A 14029-nucleotide genomic window follows, 5' to 3' on the forward strand; every position below is an offset into this window, starting at 1 on the left:
ATTTCTAGTTGTAAAGTTTTTAATCAAATATGAATTCAACTTCACACTTCTCTTTGGTGACCACCAAATTTTATATCTTTTTGTGTACTTAAACAGATGCAATATGTGTTTTACAATCCAAGTTACATTAATGTATTAACTCTTTTTTTGTATAAGCACACATTTATAAGTGAGATGGTTGTTTACAAGCCTTAGAGGATTTTTATCTAAATCTAAAAAGGACAAATTTTGTAATTTTATTTTTATTTCACATTCACAACTACAAGGGTAATAAAATAATAAATAAATTTCATTATAAATTGTTATCCAAACTGATATAAGAATGCTGGTATAAACAGTCTTAATTTTCTTATCTCACAATAACATAATATTTAAATAAGTCAAAGGGAGACAACTTTTATATTTACAGGGAGACAACTGTATTTTAACATAGTGCAATTTAATATTCATGAGACCACACGAGACGACTCTTCATCATGAGACAATATCATGTGATGTATATATCAAAATATATTAGCACTAAAAGTTTATAATAGTTTATATATACACAAAGTGTACCAATAATAATACATCATCACAAGAGACAGTGGTTACATATGGTTTTTTTTTACTTTTTCTTACACATACAAAGTAGGACAAAAATAAGAAAACTTGACTATGTGATATATTCTGTAACAGTATCACTCTCCTATCACATGTTTGACCCTGATAAACACGTTTCTAAGCATAGCTTTAACCTACCATGCCAGCTTTCAAAACATAACTAACTTCAGTGGCGGATCCAGAATAGGGCATATAGTGCTTACTATTTTTGATCGCTAAAAAATAAACTATCTCATGTTTAATATGATTGTTAAGCAAGATAATGTCTTAAATTTTTTCACCACGCTCCGCTTGGCATTTTCCATTTCTTTTCTAGAATAACGAACCTCCTTTAAATAATCTTGGATCCGCCCCTGAACACTATACAATAACAAGCGCACATGCGTACTTAGAAGCAAATGTAAACGCATATTATTCACTTGTTATACTGTTCGACTTTTCTCTGTAGTAAAGAGTTGGTCTTGATGACTTGAATGGGAAAAATAAAGAGTCATATGAATCGTTAACAAAACTTGTTGTTGTTCTTGTGCTGTCTGATCTTTCACTCCTTCCGCTATAGCTACTCCTTCCACTTCCGGTACTTGGAATCGAACCTGATGCCGACAATGATCGTAATGCTTTCTCTTGTTCTGGAACCTTACAGCAACACAAAATTAGCCATTGGTCTCGCACACGTTTCTTTCGTAAGACAAATAGGATGAATATGAAAAATCCTTGTAATGAATTCAGGATAGTAAAGGCATACTGAAATGGTAGTCGAGCATCTGATATTGCTAGATAACCAAGAAACCATGTAAGTCCTGAAAAAAACAAAAAAATGATTTTAGAAAAATGACAAAAACTTTATATTTCAGTTAAGTATAATTATATATTTTCTCTAGTATCTAGCTGAATAATAAAAGTTAATAAATACATTTTAAGGTGATATGGGTGTCTTCCTCCATCTTGGATTGTAAAAAACAGTGAACCAAAGGTCCAGATTCTCTATCATGTTAGCAAAATGTGATGCAGGAATGCAGATATTTAATATGAATTTTCATTTAAAAGAACCAATTTATAAGAATTTAGCTTATAAATAATAATATTTTTGCAAATGATGATAATTTTTGTTTGTTTTTTTATTTTTTTTAAATCGCCATTTTAAGGGAAGGTAACTCTCAAATAGTGCATTTTCTGTTGGATTCTACATGGAATTTTCCTATATTGTATTTTAGCTGGAAAAAACTCACGGTGACCCTATCTTTTCTTTAGAAATTCTCAAAGCATTGTCTGAAAGCTATCTTCGCCTTAAGTATTTAACAATTCTATCATTTTGTTTAGTTTCTAACCACAAATTGGTATTTTTTCCTGTATAATCCTTACAAAATGTCTCAATTTGTCGCGTCCTGTAGCTTAAGAAAATGCGCGGTGACCTATCATTTTCATTATTTATTTCAACATATATCAATAGATATTACATTTTGGCAAAGTATGAACAAATTCTATCATTTTTATTTTAGACTCCCATACCACCTTAAGATCAATCATGATGGTTTTGTGTAACTAAGCATAATTATATGCACTGCTACATGTTTTCGGCTTATTTTACACAAGTAACGCAATAAAGATCCAGAAATGAAACGAGGAATAAACGCATTACTTCATTTGATAAGATAATATTTAAATAAACACATACCGAGCAAAACAAAACTTGTTATAGCAGCCTGCAAATTGGCCATTGCCATCTTTGATTTCGACTGGTTGGTCCGTAAACCAGTTGGTCTCCTACATATACTAATGACTGTTACCACGAATACTGTCAGGTTACATAGTATAATTAACCCAACAGGAATTGCAAATGAGTAATAGAAAGCTGTTAGAGACATCCAGCAACTAAAAAAGAATTAGTATGTGCATTATTAAAACCATTAAATACTAAATAAGGAACATTTCAAAACACTTATATTTAAATATTATCTTAATATTCAACATGTGATATATCAACTATATACTACATTTATTCCTACTGGTTTGCAACTGCAAGAACTAACTTACTTTTCTCACATCTGTGAACTGTGTTTTATTATATAATTTTGCTCTTTTTATGAATTTTATAATGACACTAACAAACCTTTTGAAATGTAGTCATATTTGTTTTGTTATACATATATCCTTTCTAGCAATAACTCTGTGATATATTTCGTATAAAGGCTATTTACGCTTGAACTTATCCCAAAAATTAAAAAAACGCAATTTATCACTCTAGTGAATATATATTGTTTCCTTAGACCATTTTGGAGAATTCTTGTAATATCAGTAAAGCTTCGATGACATTACCACCCACACAGCGGATGTTTATTGTTGTGCTATCAGTGTTATCTACTGAAACCCCAAAACAGATCAATGGTACTTACTATCTACTTCCACCAGAGTATAGAGTGTAGTCTATACTTAAAACAGATACAACTGGAACTAATGGTAGACCTGTAATGAAAATAATAAAGCAGTTGATATATTTCAAATTAAAGTGAACTCAAGTGGCTTTAAAACATAGTTTTACATAATTTTTAATATTAACATGACTGTTTAATATCATATTTTTTTCCTTTAATTATAAATGCTTTTGATTATATTTTAAAAGTCACAAAGCTGATATTTTACCTTTTTAGTTTACAATAACAATATACTGTATTTAGAAACACTAAGACACATATGTGCATGAGTAACATGAGGCAAACTACATAGTCATATTTATGGTCACTTCAAAACAATGTTGATATTAAATCATATAATGTAGATTATGATTAGATTATTTTAAATAATTTCTTAATAAACAGAGATAAGTTCGTCAGAACTTTTATATTGCAAACTAAAGCAGTTAAAAGATCCCCCCCATACAGTGTGTGATAAACCGATTAACATACCCCATGCTACAAGGACTGTCTTCAGTCTATATCTAGTGACATAAGTTCCGAGAACTTTCACAAATGTAAGATACTGTAAAAATGCCTCCATCAACATCCACATAAACGATGATAAAATAAAGTAATGCAGTAAGACGGCAACTACAATACAGCCATAGAAACTATGGGTCTGTCGAATACCAGTTAGAAATACAACCCAAGAACACAACATCGAAAGGGCCAAGTTAAATAATGTCTGCTGTGCACGTCCTCTTCGTAACTTCCTACAAGTAGTTAAATAAATTATTTATATTAATATGGTAATAATGAATATGTCTCAATGTGCACTGTAGATTGAATACGTCTTTATTTTCATAGCTACAAAGGGAGGTATAATCTTTATGAATATAAACTGCATCCGGTGAAACTTGCTATCATCGCGATCGGTAATGAAATAAATGAAGATGACACATTTAAAATGTGTCCTCCGATGCACTTTTCTGGATTTAAATTTATTAGGAATAGTAAAACCCAAAAATTTAGAGCAAAGATATACAGTGATTAACAGTTGCAGTCAATAATTTAATAGTTCCATTTAAAGAACCCTTTTTATCCGATTTTTATCAAAATTGTTATGTTAGCCAGAAATAAGAGAGAATGAAGAAACATTATTAACATACCTGAAAAAGGCGTATGAGATGATAGTAAGTGACAGTCCTAAGATAGACAAACTTAAACCAATCAATGAGATAATACTGAGAGATATCTCATGGTGTTCTGGTATAGGCTCTGCTTGACCATAAAAGTCCTGGAATGAAATAAACAATTACTGGTGATACACGTTTATATACTTGATTTCCGACTATCAAATATGATAACAGCCTCATTTTGTTCTAGTATATGGTTAGTATATGGTGAGAAGTCAATAAAGGTTTTCATTACATTTAATACATATTCTATACTAACTAAATAGTAGTGTTTTAACTTTTATTAAAGATTAACATTTTCCTTAAACTTACAATTAGAACTGCAAAGTTGGTCAAATGATTACATAGACATATATCTCTCCCATTTACAGTTCCGTTATAAACACATCCTTTGGCTGACCATCCTCCACGGTTGTTATTCAATGTAAAATCCCAGTGGGCACATGTCTTTTCTTTTCCTTTAACGTCCTGAAATACACATATAATTATCAAAATCATTCTTTTTAACAATTTATATACTGATGAACTAAAGACCAACCAGCAGTTAAAGGAGTTTACTTGAACAGTTTCTAAATGAAATGCTATTACATATATTTCGACAGTGCATAGTAACAATAATTAGCTTTATCAGTTTTGTTTATCAGGAAAAATTTATCCGAATTAAAACAAACACGTATTTGAGCTTTGTAACAATATACAACGGAGAAACACGATTGACACCACTTGAAATATATATATAAAAAACAAGTATATTGAAAAACTGGGAAAACAGTTTTAAACATGTTATGAACTAAACTGAGGTATGTTACATGTGTGTTTTTGATAGAGACAATGTAACATGAAAATATAACTAATCTCAAATGAAATATATGCCAGTACAACAAGTCATACAAAAATTGATCCCTCGGGAAATCGTACGAACACAGACAAACGGAAACATATATTAGATAGATGACTTATATCTGTGTTGAACTACAATGTTGCCATTCCCATTAGAAACCGATTAACGGTAGAGCATGCATTTTTCAAACCGTGTTTCATACATTTTTTGTATTAGTTTAAGTTCATCTAAATAGATCTTCATTGAATCAATGATGTAAGTAATTCTCTTTTGCAGATCAATTTCAGTAACTACAAATTAATTACAGTTTAATTGATTAAAAAGAGAGAAAAAATCTAAGTAACAAATTCCAAAAAAGGGAATAAGTAGAGTTTCTGATCGATTTTTTTTCTAGAATTATAAATAATAAACAGGTTCGACTAAACCACACATTTTGTAAAATCGCCTAAACATTCAAGCACACAGCAGAAGGATGATTCGCAACATAAAGTATTGTAAATAAAGCTCTCATGTAAATTTTTCTAAAGCAATACCTTGAGAGGTTTGAAAATGGTTTTCACATGGTTCTTTAAATTTTCAATTTTCTTTCCACCAATACTAGCTGATATAACAAAGGAGTTTAAAGTGCCACTGTCATCAACAAACTGTGCTTCTCTGTTTTGTTCTAGGTTTACTTGTGCTTCTGTCATTGTTTGGAACAAACGGCCATGTCTGTACACCATCATGTACAAACGAGATTCCTGTTCTATAATTCACAAAATCAAAATATGTTAATATTTATTAGTTTGCTATTTACAGATGAATATAATATTTCGATTATTTACATGGCGGATAAACATGTCTACTCTTTTAAATGTTATAAGTGTTTGGGTGAAAAATTAAAAAAAAATTAAGGTCATACCAAACCACTTTAGTCGAGATACATACAGGCATTTGGGATTAAAAGCAGTCACATAAAACTAATCAAAGACACCAGCTTTATGATTGTGTACGCTAGACGAGCGTTTCATCTACAACAGACTCGTCAGTTACGCTCGATTTGAATTCAATACTACATTTTTGCGCCTGTCCAGAGTCAGGATCCTCTGGTCTTTGTTAGTCTTGTATCATTTTAATTTAGTTTCTTGTGTACAATTTGGAAATTAGTATGGCGTTCATTATCACTGAACTAGTATATATTTGTTAAGGGTCCAGCTGAAGGACGCCTCCGGGTGCGGGAATTTCTCGTTACATTGAAGACCTGTTGGTGACCTTCTGCTGTTGTTTTTTCTATGTTCGGGTTGTTGTCTCTTTGATACATTCTCCATTTCCATTCTCAAATTAACAATAGTTTTGTTATAAAAATGTTAAGTCCTCAAATCTGTTTGACCAGTTCACACTTCGAATTAAAATACATTTATGTTTATGATTCAATAAATACGTATTTTTTTAAATTTATTTACAATCAACGTTAACATACCTGTCATCACTTCCTCAACAAGTTCCGGTGGTAATTCAATGGCGGCATTTAGGTCATCGAAGTAAATTTGAGATCTGTTATACAAAGTTATGATTTGACTCTCGTCGAATTCTTTTTTCTTTTGATCTTCTCTAGCAGCTAATCCTATTATTGGAAGGCTCTGATACTTCAAGTCCCACACTTCTAACGCAACATTTGGAGTAACTATTCTGAACTGTCCGTTTACGTCAAGATTCATTTTTCCGGCCACTTTTTCCAGACTTTTTATAATACTGAATAATATAAAACACATTATTTGCAAGTGAGTTTTAGCAGAGAATTTCTCTTTAATAAACATCTGAAAGTTGTGTTTGCAACGCTTTTTATGCAACTGTCATACAAATAAAGGATTAAGCAAACTATAAAACCAGGTTTTAGCCACCAATTTCCTTAGAAAAATGCATGTGCCAGTTCAGAAATATGACAATTATATTCTATTCGTTTGATGCGTTTGAGCTTTTAATATTCACAATTGATAAGGGCATTTCCGTTTTGAATTTTCTTTGGAGTTCGATAGTTTTGTTAGTTGACTTCCCAAAATGAAACAATCGAATTATCCACAAAACCAAACGATAATAACCAGTGAGCATATCAACTAGAGGTGCAAAACAATAAAGCAATAATGTCAACCTTGTCAATCAGAGTTGCCAGACAGAATATTATTATTTCGAAAATAGTATCGAATTTATAAATTTTTTTCGTACCAGTGTAACATATGTGCTCAGATAAAATTTCTAAAAATTCAAAAGAAGTATAGAAGGAAAATAATTTATTTTACATACCTGTTGGCCTTCGTCGATTTCTTTATCTCGTCATCATCAATATCTAATATTCTATCAACAGTCTTAACAATATTTTCACTTGTCTGAAATTATATGAGTTTTTCTTTGTTTTAATTTACTACATGGAACCTTGGTTTGAGTAGCCTACTAATATAACATAATTATAATTCTTGAAATATGAAAAATAAAAAGGAAATCTCAAACAGACATTTGTCTTAATTCATTTCATATATAGCGAAATGAAAATAGTGAAACGGAAAAATTGTTTTTGGTTAAGGAATCATCAAATATTGACAAAATATGAATATCGTTTTTTGTTCTGTTTTACATTATATATTGTAAACAATATTTTCCAGATCTTGTTGACAGAAAGAGTTTGTACAAAAGTATCACATCTATTGTTTTCTAATTTAAAAGGCAAAGTTAATGGATAGAACAAAATCTAAAGGATAACAATTATATGTGCAATATGCTACAATAAGCTGTTTCCAAAGACTTGGTTAAAAAAATAATGAAAAGCTTGACGTTCAATTTGATATTAGTTGTAATGCGCTATTGTACGAATTTTTTTAATTTGTAATAAATTCGTGCAAACCAAAAAGTTATCGGAGTTATCTCCTCTTACAAATCAAAATGTCAAAAACATTTTAAAATAAATTGTTACAAACTATAGTATCATGGTTTGGATTGAATAATTTAACTGACTAACTTATAATGAAAAATGTCCATTTACATTAAGATGCTGCTTAAAAGAACAGGCTGCAGTAAATTAAAGAGATTTATTGCGAAACAAGATTGTTAAAATTCCCCCTTCTTTAATTAGGTCAATGAAAACAAAGTATGAATTTACCATTTTTGTTGCTTGCGTTACTTCTGAAGTTTTATCAACAATTTCAGCTATGTAGTCGATATACTCGGCGGTTATTTCTTGGGCATTTTCTATTATCTCTGCCGTTTCTTCCATCACTGTTTCTGCATTGTTATCTTCGACATCAACCTTTAAAACATTAGATATTATTAGAAATAAAGGTTTAAACCAAATCAGGCAAAGCTTTCCTTAGGTGTTCGGTATTTTTAAATTACCTTTTTGGTTACGTATCTCTTAAAGTATTGAAGTATTTATATACATCATTGGCTTTACAAATGTGTGGGTTTAAGCTTCCTGGTTAATTAAGATAGCGAACGCACCGAAAGTATGGCTAGTCTTATCATTTTATAAACAAATAAATGCTGTGAAAACAGTAACAAATAACTTTTGAAATCTTCCAAATTAGATTAACGTATTTTGGTGATAAACAATAATTATCGTTGCAAAATCTGCAAAGGCACAATGAATAATTAATTTTAAAAAATGCACAATTCAGACAAAACTAGTCTGAATATTGTAACTAAAAGTAATTTCTTTGATATTGAATGATATATTATGTATACATATCATACCTCCGCTAGCTCTTTTAGTCTCCTTTCCCTACTTATATGACCCATGACAGTGGCATCGTCTTGTTCCTCTGAGGACGAATCCGTGTTTTCACTATCATCATCCCCATTATTATTGCATGTTTTAAAAACACGGACGTCTGTCCAATGGGCCCCTGTTTCGAAATCACCGTCACATTTCGCCCTTCCTGCAACTTCCCCTTCTGCAAAATATATATGTTAAATGTAATGTTATTATTCTCGATGGATTCACATTAAAGCATAAAGATGAAAACAGAAAACAACTTACTGTGTAATAGAATAATGCACATAATTAGATATCCCTTCACATAGAGTACCATTTTGAAACAAACACTGGTGTATGCCAATGATTTTTCTTTTAACTAACAAGTGAGTAATCAGGTCCTTAGGATGAAATGACATAATGATGTTTCTGCAGTTACTGGCAATATATCAAGCAGTTAATGTCTTTTACTTTATACACCTTATTTGGATTATTTATATCGAATTAATTAGTTAACTGATTAAGGATATATTCGTAAAAGTATACTGTAATTGTGTTGTCAGGGTTTTTTTACTTATATTTGTGATTGACTGCTTGATACATTTTCCCTTTTTTCAGTTACTAATAACAAATTGTGTATATGTTAAATAAAATAATTCAGTGTTTCCAACTTTTAAACGTAACATAAAATAAATTGTTAACGTTGAATGTGCAAATGTATCTAAGTATCCGGTAAATAAACAATTTGCATGCTCTAGGGTAAACATTGTTTACAGATAAAGATAAATAGTGTTACTAACCACATGTTTCTATACTTGTGACTTCTAGTCCTGTTGCTGAACTTGGAAAGGTAGCAACAAGAGATGTTTCTTTGTCCTTCAATTGATCCATGGGACAAGCAACTGAATTGGAATAAATTATGGAAATCCAAGTTAAGTAAAATCGCAGTTAGTTGAACTATTATATAAAAGAATTACTGACTTATATTCCTGTTGCTGAGCTAAGAGAGGTATCAACTAGTGAAGTTCCTTTATCTTTCAATTGGTCCATAGGACAAACAACTTAATTGAAATAAATTATGTTAATTCGTTATAAGTTAATTCCAGACGGTGGAAATCATATCTAAAAAGGAATTACCGACTGATCTTTTTAAATTCGTGTTTATTAAGTTTTATTTGGTTGAAAAAGTGTAATATGAAAAACAAATTTACACACCTGTGCTGTAGAACTTTAATGACCTGGCTTGATGAATTGGTGTTCTTCCTGGAAGGGACAGCATAAATGACGTGTTCTGTAAATTCTCCTTTAGTTCGCTCCTTAAATGTACGTTAATTGATCTTTCTGTTGCCATTGTATAGGTTGTGGACATGGTAACATGTGTGTAAAATTTCAGCCTTTGTTGCTTCCCACTATTAGAATAAATAAAATACTTAATTTCAAAGAGTCTCTGTTACATGTAGGACATGTATCATAGTAAGTCGGTTCCAGTGTAACTATATGAAAAAGTAGATGTGAAAAATTACCAATGAGACTATTCCTCTTAGTTCAAACAACGTTAATGTAAACAAGTATAGGTCACGGTACGAACTTCAAAAATAAAAAAATCAACATATGTTATAGTCAGGTATAAAAGGAACCATGAAAAGAGAAAAGTAATTCAAAAGAGAAAAACTAAGCATCTTTCAATTTTCAAACGGTCTTGTGTAACTGAGTTTACTAAATTATATAAACTGATCTTTATAATCTTTCTCTATGGTTTGTATAACATTTTATTCGTCTGTATTACCTTTCAACAAAATCTGGTTTGACTTTAATTGTTACAACTTCAGGAACAATCAATTGAATATCTGACAAGATGCTGTCATGTATCGTCTGTAGATCCTTCACCACATTTAGGATTGCTAGTGATTTTTCATTCATCATGTTGTAAACAGTTCGTTCATACACCGTTAGCGGATGTATATTCAGGAAACCAACAAACGACATAACATCTGTAAATAACAATGATGTGATGAAAAATATTGTACAACGAAATATTCAAAGTGCATACAAGCAATAAATAAAGATCTTTTGTTTGTAGTTGAAATGGCTGTATTACATATTTGCACTCGCTGTACAATCATTTTACCACATTGTTTGTGTAAGACAAAAACAAATAGTGAAAATGTCAACTCAAAGTTATCCTTTAGAATTTATAAAAAATTGATGAATAATTTGTCACAAGCATTTACTCCTAAAAACTATTAATCTTTAAAACAAAGCTTCAAAACTTCAAAAAGAAGCAACATATGTGCCTGCTATTTTAGATTGTCTGAACTTTTCATTGTTACAAATTAATAATTATAGGTAGGTTAGAGATGTTATCGAATAAGTGTTGCATCTCATCGTTAGGAATGTACAAATTACTGTGTTATACAACAAGTATTCATTCATCATTTTGAATGATTGACACATTTATCAGCAATGATGTTTAAGGTTGAAAAATTCTTATCATGCCTACCAGAGTATCTTATGAGTGTTGGCTTGGATTCTAGACGTTTAAATGGGTTGCTTGTCCATACTTCACACCAATATCTTCCTTGAAGTATTTCCATTGTGTCGTTTGAATCGTTGAAATCTAGTGACCGTGAAAGGTCTGTCGTAAGGTACAGATCTGACGTCAAAGTGGCATCTGTTAAACAATTCAAAGGTCAAATAACAAGTAAGAGAATTATTCCTTATGTTGACAAGCTTATGCAACTCTCGTGTCAATGAAATCAAGCTCTTTATAATTTTACGTTTTTGACACATTTATTCCTGTGTCTCCTAATGATGTTAATATGGTCATAAGAGGCTGATTTTTGTTGTGCATCTACCATAAATTCTTGTTTTCTAATAACACCTTATCAATAATTAAGAGTCATGATAATTAGAGATTTAAACTAAAGGTTCCAAGGGGTCTTAGTCAACTATCTGGAAAAAAATGCTATGTAACTGTACGTGTGTTCTATGTTACAAGCATGGAATTAATGTATCTGCTTTTAGAAGAGTTGAGTTGAGATGAACAATGAAACTCGACCTATGACAATATTGTTCCTAGACGTGTTGTTTCCAGTTAATTTAACTTTCTGATGTTCAAACTAATTATTCTTTAAGAAGTGCTTGCAATTTTCATTGTTTTAATATACACCTTTATTTTTTGTTAAACAGCTTAATTATTTCAGTGTTAAACCAATGTATTCAAAATATCAGATCTAATTATCTATAGTTTAAAGTATATGTAATAAATATTTTTGTTAAGATTAACTCAAAACATAAATCTTACATTGTATATAAACTTGTGGTCATGTCGAATGAGGTCAATTAAAACACATATTTCTCATATACATTTACCTAAATTGTCAATGATTGAACACATTTTGCATATCAAAGAATAAACTGCTTCATTTGTAAAACTTGTTTAAAGGATATTAATATTTGAAACTGTATAATATTGGGCATGAACGTGATACATAGTACAAAAGAAACTTTTATACTAGCACATGGTGGATGGAAAAAGTATCTTACCTATATTTGAGAGTGAAGGGAATGTGATACTCTTTGATTCTTTTGTCAACTTTGGTGTTAGAGGGATGCCATCCTTATACCACATAACAGGCAGTTCAGGATGTTCATTATTAAGAGGACATTCCAATTTGTTATCAGCGCTTTCCATCTTAAACTGTTTGACCTCTGGTTGAACATATTCAAAGTCGTGGTCAGTAAGGTCACCTTCATTGAATGGTTCTAAAATATGATATTCATATAATACAAAATATTAAATTGTTTTTAAATTCATGATCAACAACTATTTAGCAGATATTCAGACCATACTTGATGTTTTTTTAACGAAAATTAAACCTAAATTTTTTTCTATGATTACATTCAGATAAATAAAAAAAGAACTTTTCCCGTGTTTACAACTATATCAATAATTTCCTGACTTCTTCAACATAATTTGTAAATGTAAATGAAATAATATAAAAACGTACTTTTATGATTTTATTACTTTTTCAGAGTCTATATCAAATTTTGCTAGACAAAGGTTATCGAAGACTACTCACTTATTTGTTGCTTTGGTCTTTCACATACTGCTTCAGCTAACGTCAAACAGTTAGCATTCTGCACTCCTATGTTATTTAACTGACGACACTGATTACTTTTAGTCTCACTATGAATCCAAACATTTATAATGTTACCTGAAAGATACAATAACGCATTGTTAATCAGTGTCAGTGTTGTTCAATCTATTTATTTCTATAATTTGTTTTATTATTATAATTGTGAATTTAGATTTCCCCCCTGTCAATTTGTAAATACAAACACATGTGTCTAAAACAATATTTAAAGAAACTAGTTGTAAGTCAAATTTTCAAAATAAGTTCTCAACACATATTCATTAACATGACTATTTGTGATCTTTGTGAAACTTTTTTTTTTTTTTTTTGTTGTTTAAATCGTTTAGGTGACTGGTTTTTGTTTAACTGTTCGTTTACTGTTTTTGCATTTTTTTGTTCTTCGTGCATCAATTCGTCATTTGCTAATAGTTTTGTTCAAAAAAGGTTCATTTGGAAATGTACATCGAACTTTGGAAATAATATTCATGTTATTTTGATTTATTTTTTTAAATTCAATTGCGTCTTTCTCAAATAAATAAGTATATGACAGCTTTTAAACTAATTAGCATCATGTCAGCAAATAATTAGATTAGATGTATGTTTCATTATAATGCGTTATTCTGATTGGCTAACTGCAATCTCGCGTTATTCCTTAATCGATTTCATTACACAATATAATGTATCATTCGTATTTTCATCATTCTAGCTAAAAAATGTAATTATAAGTATTGAATGCTTCTTTTTGTAACTTCATAGTGTTGTGAAAGAGTTGACCGTGCGCTTCATACAAAATGTACTTTGGTCAATGCTTTTACACCCAAATGAAGTTATAAAAAGAAGCATTCAATTCTTAAATAACAATAGACACATACTTTGAATGTTAGAATTGTATCTTGCTAGTGCTACTGATGTTAATATAAATCTACGTAGAAAGCTGTTGTCAACACTTGCGAGTTGTCCCCCTTCCTGAATACAAGTATCCCTGGCAAAGGTAAATGTCATTGCTTCTGATATGTACCGGAAACACTTGTCAACAAAAACATTTCCGTACCAGCCAATTCCACACATAGATACTAAAAAATAAAAAAAGTATATGTTATAATAAAAGTACGTTACATATGAAAAAAAGGTATATTACT

General features: G+C 30.4%; 1 protein-coding gene across 1 annotated transcript in view; it reads right to left on the reverse strand.

Annotated features, from left to right (window-relative positions):
• Positions 1–223: 223 nt before the first annotated feature.
• The window catches only part of LOC134727351 (uncharacterized), a 35518-nt gene continuing 21712 nt past the window's right edge, over positions 224–14029 (reverse strand). The window contains exons 6-23 of the mRNA XM_063591731.1: positions 13763–13963; positions 12837–12971; positions 12301–12519; positions 11255–11425; positions 10541–10745; positions 9970–10163; positions 9555–9656; positions 8754–8953; positions 8164–8310; positions 7314–7396; positions 6493–6764; positions 5567–5778; positions 4505–4660; positions 4166–4293; positions 3507–3769; positions 2997–3066; positions 2279–2475; positions 224–1403 (exon numbers count right to left, since the gene is read on the reverse strand). Coding sequence (XP_063447801.1) covers positions 1015–1403; positions 2279–2475; positions 2997–3066; positions 3507–3769; positions 4166–4293; positions 4505–4660; positions 5567–5778; positions 6493–6764; positions 7314–7396; positions 8164–8310; positions 8754–8953; positions 9555–9656; positions 9970–10163; positions 10541–10745; positions 11255–11425; positions 12301–12519; positions 12837–12971; positions 13763–13963 — 3344 coding nt within the window. The 3' untranslated portion in view covers positions 224–1014. The remainder of the gene's footprint in view (positions 1404–2278; positions 2476–2996; positions 3067–3506; positions 3770–4165; positions 4294–4504; positions 4661–5566; positions 5779–6492; positions 6765–7313; positions 7397–8163; positions 8311–8753; positions 8954–9554; positions 9657–9969; positions 10164–10540; positions 10746–11254; positions 11426–12300; positions 12520–12836; positions 12972–13762; positions 13964–14029) is intronic.

Source organism: Mytilus trossulus, chromosome 1 (genome assembly GCF_036588685.1).
Source record: "Mytilus trossulus isolate FHL-02 chromosome 1, PNRI_Mtr1.1.1.hap1, whole genome shotgun sequence".
Taxonomy (NCBI): domain Eukaryota; kingdom Metazoa; phylum Mollusca; class Bivalvia; order Mytilida; family Mytilidae; genus Mytilus; species Mytilus trossulus.